The 13,632-nt window shown below is 38.0% G+C and overlaps 1 protein-coding gene across 7 annotated transcripts in view; it reads left to right on the top strand.

Annotated features, from left to right (window-relative positions):
• The window catches only part of sgce.S (sarcoglycan epsilon S homeolog), a 49,584-nt gene that overhangs the window by 26,679 nt on the left and 9,273 nt on the right, over positions 1-13,632 (top strand). For 5 of the 7 annotated variants that reach the window (XM_018268801.2, XM_041567236.1, XM_018268800.2 and 2 more), the window contains 5 exons: positions 985-1,057; positions 4,308-4,506; positions 6,285-6,447; positions 7,340-7,551; positions 10,821-10,847. In XM_018268801.2, coding sequence (XP_018124290.1) covers positions 985-1,057; positions 4,308-4,506; positions 6,285-6,447; positions 7,340-7,551; positions 10,821-10,847 — 674 coding nt within the window. 7 annotated transcript variants of the gene reach the window in all.

Here is a 13,632-nt window from a genome sequence, read left to right as displayed (position 1 = left end):
AGCTGCCGACACTTCGCCAATGTTTGCCTGCTGAGACGTAACTTCGCATTATAATGAAAAAGCGTATGCGCTGCCAATTAACATCTGGCAAAGTTATGTGAAGTGTGGCAGAGCCTTCGCTGGTGAAAATTCGCCCTTTAGTAAATTTCTCCCATAATCTTTCCTTTTTTGGAGTAAACGAAATTCTTCCAAAATCCTGCATAATCTGCCTACACCAGACACAGACGTATTAAGATCAGGCACAGAAAACCATACTGTATATCAATGTGTTCCACAGATACATCCAGAAATGTGCTGTGAGGTTGACCCTCTGATCCAAACAATTCCAGAATGAGTTAGACTGACATCAGATTCCTGGCACTATGCCTCTTAGGCTTCTCAGGAAATAGTAAAGTCAGGTCTTGGGAGAGTATTTTATTTATGGTGTTTGCATTGACTTGTAAATATTGATCTCTCTTTGAAAAGGCAAGTTAACTATATGTTGTACCTGTTACTATTTTACAAATGGTAGACCAGTGGTCTTGTTTTAAAGAGCAAGTATCAGTTGTTATTTAATTGAGGAATAGAAGTGTGCAGTTTGGGAAATACCATAAGTCACAGAATCTTTAGAAGGCTCCTAAAGTTTACCCATATTATGCAAAGCATTGTGTAGATCTATTGTCACAAATGTTTAGGGCCTGGGTTTTTTTCACAAGGAATCCTTCCCTAATGGGTTTCCTGGTAATAGATCCAAAAATTCTACCATGCATAAATAATAAGTAATATTTACTAATGAAATAGGACAATTGTATCTAAATACATAAAAATTAAGTTTTTTTCAATACATTTGTATTTGTTTCTAAATTATTTGTCTTTTTCTATTTTTGACGGGGGCTTATACAGTAAACACAGAGCAGATATTTGCTTATTATGTGCTTGCCCATCACCAAGGTTGCTTTTCCCTTTCACCTTATTAATGTGCTACACTTTTCCCCTTCCTTCCAGATAACGGCTTATAATAGGCGCACGTTTGAGACGGCAAGGCACAATCTGGTCATCAATATAATGTCGGCTGAAGGTGCGGTAGGAACAGAGAGCATGGATGCTGCCTATTTTATGCATTGAAACAGGACTGTCTGAGTTAGGAAACTGCTTTGGGATCAGATTTATGGGCTTTTATAGATGTTATAGTTTTATAGCTTTATGGCGTAACCACCATCCTACAATAAATTGCTTAATATTTAACACTGGGGATGGGCTGTTCTTTGAAGGGATTATCATATTTAAAGGTCAAGCAATTACATTTTGACTTGCTTTCTCTTAACATATGTTTATGCCGTTATTGCTCCCTGAGTGACTTCTGTAGCAACACAGGCATACTCTATTTGATAAATATGTTAGAAAGGGGATGTTTTTACTTTTTATAAATTAGCAGGAGAGGGTAATTCTGGTATAGGCATTGACAGTACAACAACTGTCAATCTGAATGGCATTTTAAAATAAAAGTATAACCCTTTCTTGGTTACACACTCTTTTAGCGATTAATCCCTTGCAATCCAGGGCCCTGTGTTCTGTTTGCGGATGAAAGATACTGGGAACTGGGATTTACAGTGCAGTGCCTCTACCTAGTGAGCAGGGAGTTCCTCTAGGAAAATAAAACACACAGTTTACAGTAAACCAAGAGAAACTTTATATAAAGAATAAAATAAAGAATAGATTATACAGTGCAATGCAATAATATTCCTATACTGGGGAAACGTTGTTCATTCTAGTAACTAGCACAGTCTCTCTCCACTCCGGGTGGACAACACAGTTCAGTTCACATGAAGTGTCCCTTTTCCCCAGAGCTCTTTATTCCCCAAGTAGCGCTACCTACCCCAATGTACCTCTCCTTTAGGAAATACAGTAGGCTGTAGCTCCCATGTGGCAGGCTGATGAGAAACACCTGTCCTCACATCAGGGACACACAAGGGTTGCAACTGGCATCCAACCACTGAATGGAATACAGGGCAACCTCTCCTTCTAGGCTGAAACTCAGATTTGTCCAGCTGAGCAAAAACCACAGTTTCACATGATGCACCTTCACTCTCCCCTCTCCTCTGGTTGGCTGCTGCAGCAGGGGCTCCTTTATCAGCTCTGTCTGTAACCCTGTGCATTTGGCACCAAAGTCAGACACTCCCCTGGGTCCTCATCATCTCCCAGGGATACACTGGGGTGCCCAGCCAATCAGATGGCTCTCCAGATTGTAACAGGGCTGGATGATGTCACAGACTGAAAATCAGGGGAAGGACTTGTCTGATCCCCTACAAAAGTCTGTACTTACACAATTCATGTAATGCATGCTCCTTCTTGAGAGCTGGCAAAAAAAATCATTAATAGAATTCATAAATTCACATACCATGCAGAACCCTTAGCTACTATTGTGAGAGTGTCTAAAGAAGACTCTTGCTTGTCCCATGGAATCCCCAATACAGATGAGTACTATACACTTTTGTGTCAGTTATCTAGGGAATTATATGCCTACTGTTTTCAGGATATTAGAAGTGATGATCATATACTCTTTGATACAGCTCATGATGACTTTGACTGCAACATGGGTTTATATGAATAATACTGGTATCCTTAAATTAATTTTGAAGATGCATGTAGCATTAACTGGATTATACTGAATGTCTAACTGTATTTATCTGTGCTGTGTAACATTATTCTATATGAATGCATAACCTAAATTCCTGTTTAATTATACCTATTTATGTACTGAACCCCCAACCCCTTCTACTTTCATTTAAGCCAGTTTTTTTACTACAACCTAAATACGTACAGTTGTATTACAGTGAATAGAGCTTATAATCATAGGTAACTTACGTACAATTGTATTACAGCAAATAGAGTAATACAAAGCTTATAATCATAGGTAACTTACGTACAATTGTATTACAGCAAATAGAGTAATATAAAGCTTGCAATCATAGGTAAATACTATCACATTTTGAAATATATATGTACGTTTTAGTGAGGCTTTCTAGTTTGGAACTAATAACCATAAATAAAAGTATTTCACACTATTAAAACAATAAATGTGTGTTGCATGACATTTATTGCGGATAAACAAAAATACTCCCTTGTCCTAGAGGTGCTTTTCAGAATCGTTAGATGGTAATGGAAAACAGTCATTCAGCCAGTGCATTATCTTACCCACAAGAGGGCACTGTAATGCCAGAAAAATTGTTAAGGCCCATGGCTAAACGTTAAAATACAGATAAAACAGGCTGTGCAAAAACAGCCTATGTCAAAATGTGCCCAGCATTTATTGAGTTGTTTTAGGTTAATGCTTCCAGAATTTTACTTGAAGCTTCTCCATGTCCTGGGAGAACACCAAAAATATTTTATAAATCCTTTAGTGTAAAGCAGGGGTTCCCAACTTTTTTTTTTTTAACGATGACCCATTCAATAAAGAGAGTTGGGGAGCAACACAAGCATGAAAAAAGTTCCTGGGGATGTCAAATAACGGCTGTGATTGGCTATTTGTTAGCCCCTATATTGAATGGCAACCTACAGGAAGCTCTGTTTGAGACCAAGGAGTTGGTGAGCAACATGTTGCTCGTAAGGCACTGGTTGGGCATTACTGGTGTAAAGTATTTAAGCTGGTCCACTCATTTGGCAACATCTTTCCCGATATGCCCAACTTGAGATGGGCAATATTTGGCTGATTCAATTGTGAGCCCTAGGGCAACCTGGATCAAGGACTGCCTCAACGACCCGATGTAGTCCTCAATCCGATGAGATTTTTAAACCTACCCGATCAACATCTGGCCGACTTTTGGCTAAATATCGATCAGGGAAGCCCATTGGAGGACCCTATATGCTGCCCAATAAGCTGCCGAATGAATCTGTTAGCAGCTTACTGTATATCAGCCTGTGTATGGGGACCTTAAGATTACTCCTTCGAGCTTTGTTGACATAGAAATAAAAAAAAAAAAAAATTATTTAAAAAAATATATATATTAATAAAGTATTTATCTCAGATCAGTCCTGCTAAAATATGAAACACTGGAAGGTCTGCTCATGCCTTGAGTACCAGACCTATAGCAGGTGCAGTTGTACATATTAGGTTGAGGGAGCGCAAATCAATTAGGTAGTCATCCATTGGTATGTCAGAACAGCATGAGTTGTTTGCAGCAGAATAGATGGAGTACATTACTAAACCATTCCTACTGGTTTTATTCCTCATCTGCCTAGTCGTGCATGTCCATGCTCCCAACTCACCTTTTTCCTGTATAGTCTTCACTATCTATTCAAAATGTGATTGATGTGTCATCCTTGACTAGATTTCCCGCTGCCATATCAGGCTGAATTCTTTATTAAAAATATGAATGTGGAAGAAATGCTGGCTAGTGAAGTGCTTGGAGATTTTCTGGGAGCAGTAAAAAATGTCTGGCAACCTGATCGACTTAATGCCATCAATATTACATCTGCGCTGGACCGAGGAGGGCGAGTTCCACTTCCTATCAATAACATGAAAGAAGGGTAAGACTATCCAATCCATGCATAAAGATATAAATGTAATATAGTGCCCTTAAATACTTAGTAGAGCACTTGAAGGACCAGGGAGAGATCTCATAAATGCAAATTGCAGGGGCTACACTGATTTTAAATGGATTGCATTTAAATGCAGTTGGCGTGGCCCTTCTTATCCTCAGATAAGCTCACATGATTGCCATCTGCTGACATGTGAGACTGGAACTATTATGATCTCCTGGTGCTGAGCAGGGATCCATAGATGCTGATGGAGCATTTGTCCTTAGAATGTACTGTAGACATATTGCCACAGTAAATGAGAAAAGTACAAGAGCACAAGGTTGATATATTGGAATAACCTTTAGGGGCATCACAGTACATAATGCAAAGAGAAGGACGACTTCATTGTGTCTGTGGAATGGAAAGGAGCTTTTAATGCATACCCAGAGGTCACATAATGCAGCTGCCAGCAAATTACAGAGGCCGATTTACTAAATATTGATTCCTGTATAACAATAAGCATTTGGATAGTTTTTCAAGAGCTGTCTTATAAATATTCATGCTATCGCAAACTAATGCAGGCTTTTAGAATGCCTGAAAATCATTTTAGTACATTTAATTATACCATTGACAGGGGTCGGGGAGTAAATTGTGGTTTATAACTGTACATGAGAAGACCAGCATTTCTCCTTTATGTGGAACAGTATGTATTTTTCATAAAAATTCTGCTGTATAAATGACATTTCATCTCCTTAATTATAGCTGCATCTTTGTGTTTTGTTTGGATATTGTGGTCTGCGATGGTTGGAACCGGAGCCATCTTTAAAGGGCAAAAATGCAGACAATGAGTGCAGTCAGTGTATCGTTTCTCTGTCTGCAATAAACAGATGATCTTGGTGCTTATGTGTGCCATTGTCATGGTTAACTTGGCCACTATCCAAACTCAAAACTCACACTTTATCCATCTCATTAGCCATCTCAGGACCACAACCACTAATGTTGAGGGTTCTTATGAGACCCGAGTGTCCACCATTCCAAGCCCTTGGCATGTTTCAGAAGCTAACACTTTGATAACTTTATATATATATAGTTATATATAGTTAACAACAGCATTGTTGCTGTTGTTTCTCAATCTCATATAAAAGTGACAAATTGTCTATTAGCTTTAAAACAAAAAAGTGCAGCCATGCGTCAATGACTGCGAAATAACTGGGTATGTGGATTATTACTGAGCGGAGAAATTATTTGGCTTGCTGACTATCAAGACCAGTTTCCTCACAGTAGCAATAAAACCAGGAGTTACACATCTGCTATTTTAATTTGTGCAATGGAATTTTTTTTTTCATATCATCAATTCAATCTCAGTTAAAAACAAGATTGAGACATTTTACATATTAAATATAATATATTAAATATGTCTTATATCTGAGCAACTTTGTAGTTGGTCAGGTTTTCATTGACAAATCTGGATTTTTTTTCACAATTTCATCAAGTCTTTTCCGCATTGTGAAAATGTATTGATTAATGGGGGGGGGGGAAGTCAGTGTGGATTTGGTCAGAGTGGTTTTCAGAAAATAGTTAGAACATTTCAGATTTTGATAAATTACCCCCAAAGTCTCTATGTCAGCTGCTTCGCCCCAAAATGAGCTACAGCCTGGTCAGAGTAAAATCTGTAGAATTCATTTCCCAGGAGTTCCCTGCTTGGTGCTGCTGGTGTTCATTGTACCAGATTTGCTTCCTTCTGTTCTAACACTGAACTTGACATCACTTAAACTTTTTTTCCATAGAGTTTATGTTATGGTGGGAGCAGATTCTCCTTTTTCATCTTGTCTGAGAGAAGTGGAAAACCCCCAAAACCAGCTGAGGTGCAGCCAGGAGATGGAACCTGCAATAAGCTGCGATAAGAAATTCCGAGCCCAGTTTCAAATAGACTGGTGCAAGATTTCATTGGTTAGTTATTTAATGTTATTCCTTTTGTAGTGTCCTATTCTCACGGTCACATTTATCTCTGAAAGATACGTCAGTTAATTACGTGATGCCCACAGGAAAATATATGTGAATTCTCTGGGAGGTGTATTTTAAACATCCAATCTATTTTATAATTCCATTAAAGCAAAAATTAAATGAATGGAATAATGTGATTTTCATGGAAATAATTTTTTTCCAATTCAAGTTTTTATGCAAATATGCTAGCAGTTGGGGAAAAAACCCCACAAAAATGGGAAAAATTCAAATTTTACATTTAAAGGGATAATATTAAAATGAAAGTGGACAAATGTTCATAAACACTTTACGGGGGTTATTTACCAAGCTCAGAATATCCGAACCTCGAATAATTCGTAGTTTTCTGAGCAAAAAAAAAAACCGATGTATTTATCGAGATTTATTAAAGTCCGATGGTCAAAAAACTCTGAATCCGAAACCCTGGCAGCTAAAAGCTCTCGAGGTCCTGTATAAGTCATTGGGGAAGGTTCCAGTGTCTGCGCTGAGGTTCGTACCAATATCCGATGATTTCTGCGTTTCGGCGCAAAAAACTCCGGAAACTCCGAAAAAATTGTAGTTTTTGCGGAAAACTCTGAACTATTCTGAGTTTTCTGGGAACCCCTATTTTTTCGCCCCTTTTTCTTCATAAATAAGGTCCATTTGGAAATTCGGAGTTGCTCAAAGTTTGATATTAGATATACTGAGATAAATTCGGACCTTGATAAATAACCCCCTATATGTCCCCAGACATAAATGTTCTTCTTATTCCATTCAATAGCCAAGCAAAACAATATGCATTTCAGGCAAATTCCACAGTTTACCAGACTTTTCCTGACAAAATGCTCCCGGCGTGTTTCAGGTGGATAAAATGAAGGTAGTGTACATTACGCAGGAAGTGATACGTGGAGATGGAATATTACCCGATGTAGGAGAGTACAGTCCTCCCTCTGACACTCTGAGAAGCAGAGATTATTACTCGGACTTCCTTATTACACTGGCGGTGCCCTCGGCGGTGGCTTTGGTGCTCTTAGCTATTTTGGCCTATATTATGTGCTGCCGGAGAGAAGGCATGTAAGTACCCACGTTCTTTTTATCTTGATTGCACACACAATCATAACCTGACTTTGTAAAATATTTGCATCTTCTTCGGTATCATGGGTATTGGAGTTGATGGGGTTGAATATTTTAGGCAAGTCCAGCTTCCCTTCTGAATCGGTTCAACCAGTGTTGGCTGCAGATGACGTATGTTATTTCCATACTGATGCCATTTTGATGAAATATGCAAATGTTGGACTTGTACACATCTAGATTCTGCTCAGAACTCAATGTGTTTGATATTAAGGATTAATTATCTACCAAATTGTGTTTGTTGGATTATAATTAAGAGATGAAGATATAAAGGTATAGGACATAAAAATGTTTTGAATAGAGATACCTAGACCTTGGTCCAACAGTTGAATAGACCTGATGTAGGCCATGCTGGCTTCTGGTGTTGTTTCTATGCATTTTGAATTAAGTATTAGTGATGGGCAAATTTATTCTGCACGAGCGAATTTGCGGCAAATTCCTGCGATTCGCCCTGGCGAATAAATTTGCGAAACCGCAGCGAAAATTTGCTGGCATCAAAAAAATGGAACTTTTTTTGGACCCCATTGTATTTTCGCCAGCGAATTTTCACTGCGTCCAAAGAATGGACGGCAGCGTCAAAAAAATGGATGCTGGCATCAAAAACGGACGGTGGCATCAAAACCGAGACGCCGGTGCCGTTTTGCGAATTTTTAGTCATTTTGCGAATTTCTTGCCATTTCGCGAATTTCACTGGAAATTTGCAAATTTTTCAGAGAAGTGAAACGCCCCAAATTCGCCCATCACTATTAAGTATGAGACTCTTGTTTAAATCTTGATGTGTGGCTACAAACAGTACTCCTTTTACAGTGTCTAGTAGAATTAATTCAAAGGCAACTGGACATTTAGAGTTTTTCCGAATGGCTTCTTCAGTTCAACGGAAGTGGTACGGAATTCCCCAGCATCTAAACTCTTGAAGGTAGTTGCCTTTGAATTAATTAGTTATTAGTTGCCTTCGAAGTACTCGTTTTATGTTCCAGGGTCTATCTATGTGTTTCCTACGGTCATTTGATGAATGCAACTGCCTGGAGCTATAAAGGCTCATTATACAGACATTTAAGAATTTAGAAAATTATACACGTTTTGCTGGGAATTCTATGCTAGTAAAACCATGAGAATTGCTATTCTCCCCCATAACGCCAAGCAAGAACTGTTTTATATAGAAATCTGGCAGAGACCACAGTTTTAGTAGAGTCTCTGAATGAGAGTGAGGCAATCATGGCCGCTCCCAGCCCAACAGAAATATGTAAAGCCATATGGTTCCATGTGCAGAATAACCTTTGCCAATATGTTTTACTGGACATTTCTAAAAAAAATATATTGTTTTATTTTTGCTAAGTTACAGGGTATATCTCCTCTAACATTGTTCACAGGCAATAGCTAAGAGTTTACTGTTGCATCCTGGAAAATATATTTGATTAGTAATTTGAATATGAATAAATATCATCAATATGGCTCCAAGACTTTTGTACTCTGTAGTAAGTCACAGGCATCAAGGTATTAGAAAGCAGCAAGTAACAGAAAATCACAATTATTTTTTATCATTTTGTAATCAGGTTTTTTTCCATACTTTGCACAATTCATCAAATGTGTTATTGTCTGCACTCATCTGTTTGTGTAAAGCATTTGTATCATGTCTTTGCATTTTCATACACACGCTTCTGTCCATGTGCATGCAATGGAATCTGTAGACATTTGCTCCCAGTCAAATCCAGAGCCACCAGGCTGCCACTAAGCAAATAGATCCAAACATCTGAGTCCCTTTGGTTTCATTCTTAAGGTTTATCTGCTGGTGCAACAGGTTAACAACATCTAACACTTAGATTGGAATAATTGGAGACATGTAATGACCATCAGTTGATGAATTCAGATTAACAAAACCTATTTCACCAACCAATAAAGTAATCACAAGGTTCAATTCACTCGGATTAGAAGTACAAACCCCATGGAAATGTAGACAGAAAATTCCCTTGTGAATAAGTTAAGCCTTCTAAGAGTTTCTAGTTGCCAAGATGATTCTTTGAGGTTAAATAATGAAGTGTTTATAACTATAGACATTTCTACTTGTACTTCATAGCAATATTGGGGTTGTCAGGTTATGAGCATACTCATGAAGAATTGGAGTACCTTGTGTGTCCACTAGGAAGTGTAGAAGACTTGGCTTACAACTCTAGTCTACTTAAACTCTTAGGTGGACATTAAGGGGCAGATTTATCAAGGGTTGAATTTCGAGGGGTTAAAACCATCGCATTGAAATCCTTCGAATTCGAACATCGAATTTGAAGGATTTAGCTCTAAAATAGCATTCGATCGATCGATTAAAAATCTATTGAACGATTCAAACAATTTTTAGCGATCGATCGAGGATTTTTATTCTATGCCAAAAACTTTTAAAAATGCACTGGAAGGTCCCCATAGGCTAATTTGGTGAAGTATTGAAATCGAAGGATTTTTAAAGAGACAGTACTTCGACTATCGAATGGTCGAATATTCGAAAGATTTTTACTTCGAATCGAAGTAAATTCGAAGTCGGTGTATCCTATTCGATGGTCGAAGTATCCAAAAAATTACTTCGAAATTCGAACTTTTCGGACTTCGAAAATTCACTCAAGCTTATTAAATCTGCCCCTTAGATATCTCGTGACTTAACACAAGCATGAATGTAGAGAACTGAAGTCAAGTATTAGTTCATCGCCAAGTGCAGGACAAGTAAAGCAGAGCTGGAGAATGAAGGTGGATGTTCATGTGCTCATATTAATAGCCAACTTGGTTCCTCCTTATTGAGTCATTAGCTTTTTATGGAGGTAGAGTGAGGGCCTGCTCCAAATGAAGCTTGACAAAGATTAGCGAGATAACTGGTTTAACAATCCATTCAGGCAAGTAGTGCATAGGAGTTGTAGTACAGCCCTCTCCCAATGTGCATCCATAGGCCCCTATCCTGATCCAGTTATTTGGCCATGTGGTTGACTTTGCCAAAAGATTGGATTTATTTTTATTTGTACGGCCAGCTTAACAATGGCACATTGAGATTCAGCTGTGAGCAAATGACAGGTCCTTGCCATGATGGTAAATGCTGCTGCTGATCAGTTTTTATCTTTGAACTTGCAACAGCATTTATGACCCATTTAGCACCATCGTCCCCCCCCCCTATTTTTTTAAGAAGTGCCTCAGATTTCAATGCTATTATTTAATTCATACATTTGTTTTGTTTCTAGGGAAAAGAGAAACATGCAAACACCAGAGTAAGTGTCTTCTTTTTGTTCTTACCGTTGCCATGTAACCCTCCCCACCTCACTATAGATTGCCATGAGCCATTCATGTGTTCCCATGTTCCATGCTGACATCGACTCACTCGTTATTTTGGTGAAAGCTGCTTTTAGTGTATATAGGTTCAACAGAGATGTTTAAAAGGAACAATTATTCAGTTAGATTAATAAAAAAATATCAGGCCAGCGGATAGCACAGGGTTATGGTGTTTGTATTTCATTTGTGTGATCTCCTATGGTTCTCCTCTGTACTTTCCTGTGTGATTCTTAATGCTCATACTGGGCGGACACAAGCCACATACGAAAAAACAATGTCGACTAAGTTTTCCTTTTTTCATTTTATTTTTCAAATCCTTCATCCGTCACTCTGGACTCACACAATAACTGGAATCAAACCTTTAACTGGTATAATATTAGGGAAATGAACCTGAACATCCAATGAATTTACCAAAAATGTTTGCTGAAGGGAACTACAGGCGGGTGTATTTAAATACAGAATTGTATTGGATATTAACAATTTTGACTGATTTCATGGAAATAAAATTGTTCCATTATTAGTAGACAGTGGAAGAGCTTGTATCAGTGTCGGACTAGCCCACCGGGAAACCAGGAAAAGTTCCGGTGGGCTCAGGTGTCAGTGGCCCTCATGCTGCTAAACATTTGGCCTATTTCATGGTCATTCCCTATTTCTTTAAGAACAAAGAGGCTAAATAGATGGAATAATAGATTATTGTGTATAAAGAAGAGACTCGGAGAATAGAGGTTGAGTGAAGAGAAGAAGAATAACAGTACTAACAGTACAGTACTAAGAGCGGGGCACCTTGTCTAAAATTAATTGGTGGGCCCCTGGTCAAAGGTTTTTGGGTGGGCCCCTGGTGTCCCAGTCCGACACTGGCTTGTACATATAGTGTAATCAGTAAACCTTTTATCCGGAAAGCTATAAAATATGATAAGGCCATTTTCCATAGGGTCCTCTTTGGATTCGTATTTTCTCTGTTATTATAAGATGGTACCTTGCACTTGACGGTACGTAAGCCTCATAAATCCATGTTTTAGTAAGACATTGTGCGCTATTTTCCAAAAAGATCTCTTATTCGAAAAACCTCAGGTTCCAAGCATTCTGGATACTAGACCATGTTCTCCACTCTAGATAAATACTAGGAGTCTCTGCACTCTGTTTCTGAGCACTATCACCTCCCACATGAATACATTGCTGCCTGTGTATGAAGTGCTGTATTCATGAGCTGACTTCAACTGTGGTCATGGGTCACTAGAAAGAAGAACTCAAACAGTATGAGGCACCTACCAACTAGTTTACAAGTTTGGATATACTTTTGGATACACAGTGCCTTCAGCCATCTTTAAAAATCTTCCCATTGTATTGCCTCTAGGACTAAGTCATGAACGCAGATCATGTTCCCTCAGAATGATTCTCCTAAAGCAATGTCATCACCATCATCACAGCTTTGTCCTCTGATATAATAAAAAGTAGCATGCAGGTCTATTCTTAATTGCAGGCTTTCTGTAGATCTATAGCTATGCAGGCCACCTTAATCGATACAGGTACATATTTGCAGCCCTTTTTTGCACTTGTGTCCAGGGTCAACAAAAATGATCGCTAAAGTTTTCTAGTACAGGTATGGGACCTGTTATCCAGAATGCTCGGGACCTGAGGTTTTCCGGATAACAGATCTTTCCATAATTTGGGTCTTCATGCCTTAAGTCTACTAGAAATTAATTTAAACATTAAATAAACCCAATAGGCTGGTTTTGCTTCCAATAAGGATTAATTATATCTTAGTTGGGATCAAGTACAAGCTACTGTTTTATTATTACAGAGAAAAAGGAAATCATTTTTAAAAATTTGGATTATTTGGATAAAATGGTGTCTACGGGAGCCATTCCGTAATTCGGAGCTTTCTGGATATCGGGTTTCCGGATAAGGGATCCTATACCTGTACGCATATGTACAAAGTGGTTCCTTTTAAACAGGCAACAGCCAGTCTTTCTACTTTCTTCTCTTGATTGTTATAAAAATAGGTTTTTGCTGTTTGTTTTTCTCGTTAGACATTTCCTTTTCCTTTTTTTGTTTTGAAAAAGGTGTGTCACATTTTCCTGTGAAAAGGAGTGGAGCTATTCTGCATTTTTCTGCATTTAGAGCAGTCACTCATTGCCTCTTGCTGTACCAGTGTTATAAGTTCTATGTAAACAGTCTGTACCCAATAACAAGGCATATATATATATATATATATATATATATATATATATATATATATATATATATATATATATATATATAAACACATCTACTGCATATACACACGCACATAAATGTTTAGGCGGTCATGTGACTTTTTATTGTGCTTTATATTTGCCTATTTAGCATTTTAGCATCTATAAGAAGGGCAGTCTGGTTGGGGGAAGGGGTTTTTAAATGTGGGGATATTTGCTGCAGAATTGCTTTATAGATTTATGGCATTCCTGGCTTGGCAGACAATAGTAGAATTAAAAAAGAATTGTTCATAAATAATAATATAAAGATTTTTTTTTTAAAATTACATTTGCAATGAATTTGAAGTATTTTAGTAATTGATGGTCCTGGTGATTTTGTATAATTTAAAATTTAAAAAAAGCTCAAAAGTATGCCCCTTATTGCTCATTCTTTAAGCACTTGTGCCCACGTTTTTGAGCTCCCTAGACAAGACCCCATCTGTCCCCACTTTGCTCATGCCATAACCATTGAACCTAAAACAATAATTTT

Source organism: Xenopus laevis, chromosome 6S (genome assembly GCF_017654675.1).
Source record: "Xenopus laevis strain J_2021 chromosome 6S, Xenopus_laevis_v10.1, whole genome shotgun sequence".
In the NCBI taxonomy this organism is placed as follows: domain Eukaryota; kingdom Metazoa; phylum Chordata; class Amphibia; order Anura; family Pipidae; genus Xenopus; species Xenopus laevis.
Note: the sequence above shows the minus strand (reverse complement) of the source record. Positions and strands in the feature narration are given on the sequence as shown.